The sequence below is a fragment of the Peromyscus californicus genome, unplaced genomic scaffold (genome assembly GCF_007827085.1).
Source record: "Peromyscus californicus insignis strain IS unplaced genomic scaffold, ASM782708v3 Scaffold_15__1_contigs__length_86483966, whole genome shotgun sequence".
NCBI classification, from domain to species: domain Eukaryota; kingdom Metazoa; phylum Chordata; class Mammalia; order Rodentia; family Cricetidae; genus Peromyscus; species Peromyscus californicus.
The window spans coordinates 1,004,187-1,012,488 of NW_026294447.1; the positions used below are offsets into that span (position 1 = coordinate 1,004,187).

The window sequence follows — 8,302 nt, forward strand, 5'->3', positions numbered from 1 at the left end:
TGCCTTCTTTAAAGAAAAATAAACACAGAGCTATTTTGGCAATACAAGCTTAGAGCCACTTTTAACAAAACTTGTAGTGTGATGAATTTATACTTTGTACCATGTGTCACTTAGCAATTGTAAATTTAACAATCTATAGATAAGAGGAAAAATGCCAATAGATAGGACTTCCACTTTTTTTTTTTTTTGGTTTTCGAGACAGGGTTTCTCTGTGTAGCTTTGCGCCTTTCCTGGGACTCACTTGGTAGCCCAGGCTGGCCTCGAACTCACAGAGATCCGCCTGGCTCTGCCTCCCGAGTGCTGGGATTAAAGGCGTGCGCCACCACCGCCCGGCAGGACTTCCACTTTTTAAAGGTATTTTTTAAAATTATATTTATGAAATAATTGCAAAGTTTAATAGGTCATCCAAGTTATTAAGGGATTATTTTAGGTGGATAATAAGACATAACTATGTATTTTTAAATCCTTGGAGGTACACAGTAAAAAAATGTATGGTGGTCCCTCCTTATCTGACACATGGTTTTGTGAGTTCAACCTATTACAGATAAAAGCAAGAAAAATGTGCTGAACATATGAAGGGGTTTCCCCCTTATTTCCTAAACTTAACAGTGTGACAGTGGTTAACAGTGCAGTTACATGGTATTAGGTACTGTAAATAGTCTAGAGATGGTTGAAACTACTGGAGGGTGTATGGATTATATGCAGACATTAAGCTATTATATATATGGAACTTGGAAATTTGAGTGGTCTGCTATGGGATTCCTAAAAACCAATCCCTTATAGATACCAAGGGAGAATGGTAACAGAAAATCCAATACATGGGATTTTAAAAAAAAATCATGCTGGAGCCCATGCCTTTAATCCCAGCATTTGGGAGGCAGAGGCAGGCGGATCTCTCAGTTCGAGGCCAGCCTGGTCTACAGAGTGATTTCCAGTACAGCCAGGACTAAACAGAGAAAGCCTGTCTCGAAAAACAAAACAAAACAAAACAAACTTCAAAGAATTAACAAAATAGTATATTAAAATAATGCTAGAGGAAGCAAGTGAGTGGCGGTGAGTGAGATAAGATGAGCTAATCTCATAATGATCATTACTGAAGGGGATAATAGTAAAATCTCGGGTATTAATATCTTCTCCGTCTATTTTGCATATACTTTAAATATTAGGTAGTTAGAGTGTTTTTAAGAAGAAAATCTGGCGATTATTTGAGTGTCTGCCAAGTTTTTTAAGTTTATGGTGTCTGGTTCTGGGGCTCATTGGGGTTTGGGAACCCACTGCTTCCTGAAGCACTTGGAACACCTGTCTCCTAGCTTTGATTCCAGGTCTCTGAAAGCACCCCTGACCCTGGTGTGGCCAGGCTTGTCCATCATCGGTTGCTATGAGCTCCTTTCCTACCGCTTTCCCCTAGCCTGGCCTTCACAAGAAGGAAACACGCAGCCACTAGACCCCAAGGTGCCTTTCAGATTTCATTGAAAAGGGAAAAAGAGAAAAAGTGAAACTGGAGTGGTGTCGTGATCAGACACCCCCTTCTCCAATAGGGAGTTTCTCCAGACAAAGTTGGAGTAATTCCACCTCTGTCTTGGAACTGTGCGAGAAGAGCGAGCGCGGAGCGAGAGCCGCGGGTACGCCGCACCCCACCGCCAGGCACGCGCTTCTTTCCCGGGAGGGTCGCCCCGGCACCTGCCGGCTGCCCCTGTACCTGCAGCTCCGCACAAGGCTGTCCCGCAGCGTCCTGCGCTCCTGCAGGCGCCGCTCGCGCTGATGCTGGAAGGCGAGCTCGCTGTACACTGGCCGCGACACCACGTAGCTGCAGCTGTACTCGGCGAGCTGCTGCGGCTCCGACCTGCTGCTCGGCGCTGTCATGGCCTGCGAACCCGAGGACCACGGGTCGGGAGGGGAGGCGATGAGAAAAGACACTCGGAAGCACCGGGCAAGCAGTCCGCAGCTGGCACCTGGGAGCAGCCGCGGGTGACACTGTTGGAGCCGCGCTAGAGAGCCGGTCCGATCCTGCAGTCCTTGACGCTGGCGACAAACCGCCCCTACGGCCACCTGAAGGACAGCAACTGAGGACTCCAGTGTCTCCCACACTAGATACCCGGGAATGTCCAGGGAGTGAGCCTCACTTTGGGGACTTGGGGTGTTGGACTGGGTCCCTCCCTGGGCAGTCAGGGCGCTGTCCGCGTTCTGAAATCTCCCCTGGACCGGACCCGGGTCCGTGAGACAGGGAAAGGGTCCCGTACTCCCTTTCCCTGCACTCGGTAGGAGAGGCAGCTCCACACACACTCTGGGCTGCAGCAGTGCGGTCCCGCTTGGGAAAAGAAACAGCGACTTTCCCGGTCCTATCCCTAGTTTCCTTTTGTCTCGCCTTTTCTGATGCCTCTCCTGCCTTGCCCGCCGGCGCCTGACCAGTCCCATCCCTAGAGAGTTACAACAGGGCGGGGTGTAGTCGACTGCATCTTCTGCGATGAACTCACCTGTTTGGGCTCCTGTGCTCTCTGCCTGCCCGGAATGCCCTGGGAACAGTCTTCCTGCTGCCTTTATAGTGCTCACCAAAGCAGTAGGACGCATTATTTATGGAGCAACAGACACCTTGGTCGAACGGAAGGACGCAGAGAGAGCAATTTTTCCCCATGAATCTTAACCAGGAAAAAAAAAAAAATCCTACCTCTCCTGCGTTCTTTCCCTTTCCCAAACCCAACGGGCTGTGACTCTTAACGCTTGTTTCACAGGGGCCACCAGATCTTCATTCATACCACGACTACTAGGGCTGTGAAGTCAGGGACAGGCCAGAGCTTCCATGCTGGGGGAACCTGGGTCCTAGGCTGTTAGAATCCACAGCCTGGTCCAGGCTAACGTACACTAAGTAAATAACAGTGGGTGTGCTGAAGAGACTATAGTCTACTCACTGATTTTAGACGCCAATTCTTTTCACTTTTGTGCATGTGTCTAATGCACAAACTCGGGTGTGTAGGCGGCCCGGTTCTCACCTGCCTCTTTGACTCTTTGATTTGTTCTTCTCCAACTAGATAATCAGGAGGGGATCCACTGGGACAAGCAAGAATCAAGACAAGGAAGAGTGGGGGATTCCGATCTATCCTGTTTTGTATTCCACTGGGAATCTGGCTGAAACTAATGCATGGTTAAAATAAGGTCAGAAGGGTTTGGAACTTCAGATCATTCGTGCCTGGTTAGTATTCTGAAGCAAATGCAGAAGAGGCTCAAAAGTATGGACGCTCTGGACACCAAGTTCAGCCACTCACTTGGGAAACACAGACCATGACAATTTTATAAATTCCCGGAAATAAAATTTCTCTTAGGAGAACTCTAGTGTAAATCCCCTAGTCAATATGTTGCAAGCATGTGTGGTTTCCCCCCCATGAGGGATGAATGAGTCACCAGCTTTCAACAGATTTTCAAAGGATTACTTGACCCAAAGAGGTCAAGAACCAGCCAGGCACGGTGGCATGCACCTATAGTCTCAGGAGACTTGGGAGGCAGAGATGGGAGGGTCACTTGAGTCCATGAGTTTGAGACCAGGTTGTGCAACCGAGAGGGAGGAGAGAGAGAGAGAGAGAGAGAGAGAGAGAGAGAGAGAGAGAGAGAGAGAGAGAGAGAGGGAGAGAGAGAGATTTAAAAACTATTAAAGATGGAAGAAACCTTGTCCTGCTTCCAATCTGCTCTCTGCTGCCTGTACACAGTCAAAATGTGACTATCCAGCTTCCTACCCGTTGTCATGCCTTACCACCATTATGGACTTTGACCCTCTGGAACCATCAGTCAAAAATAAGTTTCCTCTCTAAATTGCTTTTGGTCATAGAAACAGAGAAGTAGCTGACGCGCTGTAAGAATTTGGTTCAGTGATAATAATGATATGTGTGAAGATGTATATTGGTGAAATTATTAAGGCCACTCCACGTAGTTAAAAGGAAGATTTATTTATGGCGTAACTTACAAATGAAGGGATAGGTAGGTTGCGGGTTCTGTGAAAGACGCAGCGCAGTCTGGCGGTGTTCTCCGGAGAACTCTCCTCGGTCCACCTCTAGCGTCCCTGGTCCAAGAAGGAAGAGGGCCCCCGTGGGGCGCATTCTGATCTCCGGGCTTCAGGGCCCACCCTTGGCCCCGCCTTGTAAGCGTGGTAGTTACCGAATCCTCAATGGGGGTTGGAACTTCCAGACCAAAGCTGGAATGGCTACCCACTACAGATGTATTAATGAAATGTAATATTTTGTATACTATTGTAGAAAATTAATAATACTGAGAAAGAATTTGGGGAGTTGTGAGATCACTCAGTGAATAAGGAACTTGCCACCAAGACTGCCCTGCCGACCTGAGTTCAATTCTCAGCAGAGAACCTGCTCCGGTGAGTTATTCTGTGACTCCCACAGCATTCTGTGTTACTTTCATACTCACAAAAAAGCCAGGCGGATCTCTGTGAGTTCGAGGCCAGCCTGGGCTACCAAGTGAGTTCCAGGAAAGGCGCAAAGCTACACAGAGAAACCCTGTCTCGAAAAACCAAAAAAAAAAAAAAAAAAAAAAAAGTAAATAAAATGTAATAAAACTTTTTTTAGAATTTGGTTTAAGCACCACTGTGTATTATGTCCTGTATCTGAACATTGATACTGTTTTCCCCATCCCATTAAAAGTATTTTCTATAGCAAAAACAAACATCCATGAACAGAATAGCATCTGCATTATAGGATTTGATAAGACCATAGAATTACTCTTCTCATAGCTGAAAGACTTTGGCTATCTTTTAAATAGCTAAGTGGGTCAGCTAGATGGTTCACTGGGTAAAAGGCACTTGCTGCCAAGGCTGATGACCTGAGTTTGGTCCTTGGGACCTACAAGAAAAAAAGAACTGCCTCCTACAAGTTGTCATCTGATCTCCATATGCCCCCACACAAAATAAGTAAGTAAATTAAAAATAAATGAATAAATAAAACGTAAAACCAGGGAAGAGTGTGAGGTAAACACAGCTGCTATCCATCTCACTAGTTACATTAACCTCCTCAGATTACTCACATTGGCTTTACAAATCAAGTCTCACCTGTTTCACATAGAAGTAGGTGGGTCTTATTTGCCAAAATTTAATCACATCCAGACTTTTTTTCCAAAGAAGTGAGTGTGTCACTTCAAAATAGACATCAGAGGGCAATATTGCTACCTTATGATACTTCTCAGTTGTTGCTGATTTAAAGGCCAGGTGATGTAGCACACTGCTGTCATCTCAGCACTCAGGAGGCGGAGGCAGGAAGAGAGCCAGAATTTCAGGGTCAGCCTGGTCTACATAGAAAGTTCCAGGCCTGGACTGGAGAAATGGCTCAGAGGTTAAGAGCACTGGCTCCTCTTCCAGAGGACCTGGGTTCAATTCCCAACACCCATATGGCAGCTCACAACTGTCTGTAACCATAATTCCAGGGGATCCAGCACCTTCACACAGACACACATGTAGGCAAACCATTAATGCACATAAAATAAAATAAAGAAGTTCCAGACCAGCTGGAGCTACATGATGTCCTGATCCTGCTGTGGATATCATTCTGTATAAATAAAATACCGATTGGCCAGTAGCCAGGCAGAAAGTATAGGCGGGACAAGCAAAAAAGAAAATTCTGGGAAGTGAAAGGCTGAGGCAGAGAGACGCTGCCAGCCGTCGCCATGAGAAGATGTTAAGATACTGGTAAGCCACGAGCCACGTGGCAACTTATAGATTAATAAAAATGGGTTGATTTAAGATATAAGAACAGTTAGCAAGAAGCCTGCCAGGGCCATACAGTTTATAAGTAATATAAATCTCTGTGTGTTTACTTGGTTGGGTCTGAGCGGCTGTGGGACTGGCAGGTGAGGGAGCTTTGTCCTGACCGTGGGTCAGGCAGGACTGGAGAACTCTCCAGCTACAGAATCTTGTCTCAAAAACAAATAAACAACAACAATCCTAAAAAACAAACAGCAAAAAAAGCATTGTCTCTCAGGCGTTTAGAGTTTAAGACCACCGTACTATTAGATCTATATATCATTTATTCAAGAGCTTATTAAGAATTCACCACCACCCCTACACACACACACACACACACACACACACACACACACACACACACACACACACACACACCCGGAGAGATGAAGCAATGCCAGCACCCCCTACACACACACACACACACACACACACACACACACACACACACACACACACACACACACTGAGAACTAGGCCTGTGCTTGCCCACTGCCTGAGATCTTCAAGCTGCGAACCCACTTGAACTTTTGCAATTGGAGACAGCAGTAATGGCATCAAAATGGAGAGCTACTGTACCGTGGTATTCTCACAGAGTATGTGCAAGATACTGGTGACATTATCATCATGCAGTGGTTTGGATTCAAAATCACAGAATGCCTACAGAAAGTTTAGGGATTCCTATTTCACTTTCCATGGTTCTCCCCCTATGGAGTTCTTCTCTGGAGCTCTCTTGCTTGTGGGGCGAGGCATCCTTGGAGTTGGAAAGAGCAGCACATGGCCTGGCAGCCTCTGCTTGACAGCAGAACCCAGGCATCCACAAAAGAAAGTGAGCACTGCATGAAGAGGAAGAGCTGGAGCTGGATTTAGATGAAGAAGTAGAATGTGAGCTGAGAAGTATGGAAATCACCAAGGAGCTCTGCCAGTACTTCGTAGAGACTGAGGCACAGAGAAAGAAGGGCTACGGTGACACTAGCAGCTGGATGCTGATGGCCTGGATGACTATGTGAACGCTGACCGTGGCCTGTCCTACAACCACCCCTGGTCTGTGGAGCCCCCATCTGAGAAGCCCGGAGAGCGACATGAAGTGCTTGTATAGGGGCAGTACTCCCAAGGTCCTGGCTGTGGAGGCTGCTAGGCAGCTGGGGTTTGACAAGTACTATGACAAAAACAGCCTGAGTACTGGCCTGCCATTCCCCTGAAGTCCTGAGTCCCGGGCACAGGGACCCTACAGAATGCCTCCTGAACACAGTTCTTGGCCTCTCCCTCTTAATTTTGGGTATGTTCTCTTCATCTCTCCTGGACATTTTTCAGTGAAAGAGGCCTGTCTACCAACATAGTTGATAAAATCTATCAGCCACCTAGAATTCTGTCAGCAGGAGGTATACTGTTGCCAACACAAGAAATGCTCCCTTGGCATAAAGTGATAATTGTGTGTACTGCACTGGCTCTTGATTTTCTCTGTACCAGAGTCAGGGTCACTGAAATTATTGCCAAGAGATACTGCCTAGTGGTTTGCATTTTTAATTTCCTTCTTTACATCTTAAATGTCACAAAAGCCTTAAGACACATGTCATTCATTCATTCATTCATTCATTCTTTCTTTCTTTTATTTGACACCAGTTCTCATATAGCCCAAGCTAGCCTCAAACTCTTAAATCCTCCTGCTTCTACTTCCCAAATGCTAGCTTACAGGTGTGTACCCCACACTGGGCTCTAATCCACATATTCTCTCCAACTATAACCCTTTGAATCCTTCTGAAAACGAGGTAAATGTACAGTAAGGCAAATACCAATTGGCAGCATTTGTTTGTTTGTTCGTTTGTTTTTTGTTTTGTTTTGAGACAGGGTTTCTCTGTGTAGCTTTGGAGCCTGTCCTGGATCTCACTCTGTAGACCAGGCCGGCCTTGAACTCACAGAGATCCGACTGGCTCTGCCTCCAGAGTGGCATGGCAGCATTTTCTGTATCAGTGATTCATAAAATAATTGTTTTAGAATTAATGGCATCTTAGAATTAATGACACATGATATTTATATAAATTCATAATTATATCTATGCTTTTAAGTGACTGTACAATAAGAAATAATTTGAGGGACTGAAGTGATGGCTCAGTGGTTAAGAGCATTTGCTGCTCTTGGAGAAGAACTTGTTCAGTTTCTATCACCTATGTGGTAGCTCATAACCATCTGTAACTCCAGTTCCAGAGGATCCAACACCCTCTTCTGACTTCTGTGGGCATGGTACAAATGTGATGTACAGACATACATAAAGGCAAAACACTCACACACAAAATAAAATAAATACATCTTTAAAAGATGCTAGTCCTTTGATAACAAGAACAAACAATCTGGCTACATTTTTCTTGTCTAAAAAGAAGCACTGTAGTGTGAATTATTTTATGCTTAAAATTTAAACCATTATCTAATTAATCAGAAGAATTTAAAAAATGCTAATGATTTCACACCCCCTGCCCAAGACAGGGTTCCTCTGTGTAGTCCTGGCTGCCCTGGAACTCATTTGTAGACCAGGCTGGCCTCAAACTCAGAAATATTCCTGCCTCTGCCTCC

At 45.7% G+C, this 8,302-nt stretch overlaps 1 protein-coding gene and 1 pseudogene across 3 annotated transcripts in view; one reads left to right on the forward strand and one right to left on the reverse strand.

Annotated features, from left to right (window-relative positions):
* Positions 1–4,515, reverse strand: part of Slc26a4 (solute carrier family 26 member 4) — a 54,041-nt gene extending 49,526 nt beyond the window's left edge. For all 3 annotated transcript variants that reach the window (XM_052738277.1, XM_052738278.1, XM_052738276.1), the window contains exon 1: positions 1,700–4,515. In XM_052738277.1, the coding sequence (XP_052594237.1) occupies positions 1,700–2,568 (869 nt within the window). In that variant the 5' untranslated portion in view covers positions 2,569–4,515. The remainder of the gene's footprint in view (positions 1–1,699) is intronic.
* Positions 4,516–6,185: 1,670 nt separating this feature from the next.
* On the forward strand, positions 6,186–7,121 carry LOC128110441 (gem-associated protein 8-like; annotated as a pseudogene).
* Positions 7,122–8,302: the final 1,181 nt, after the last annotated feature.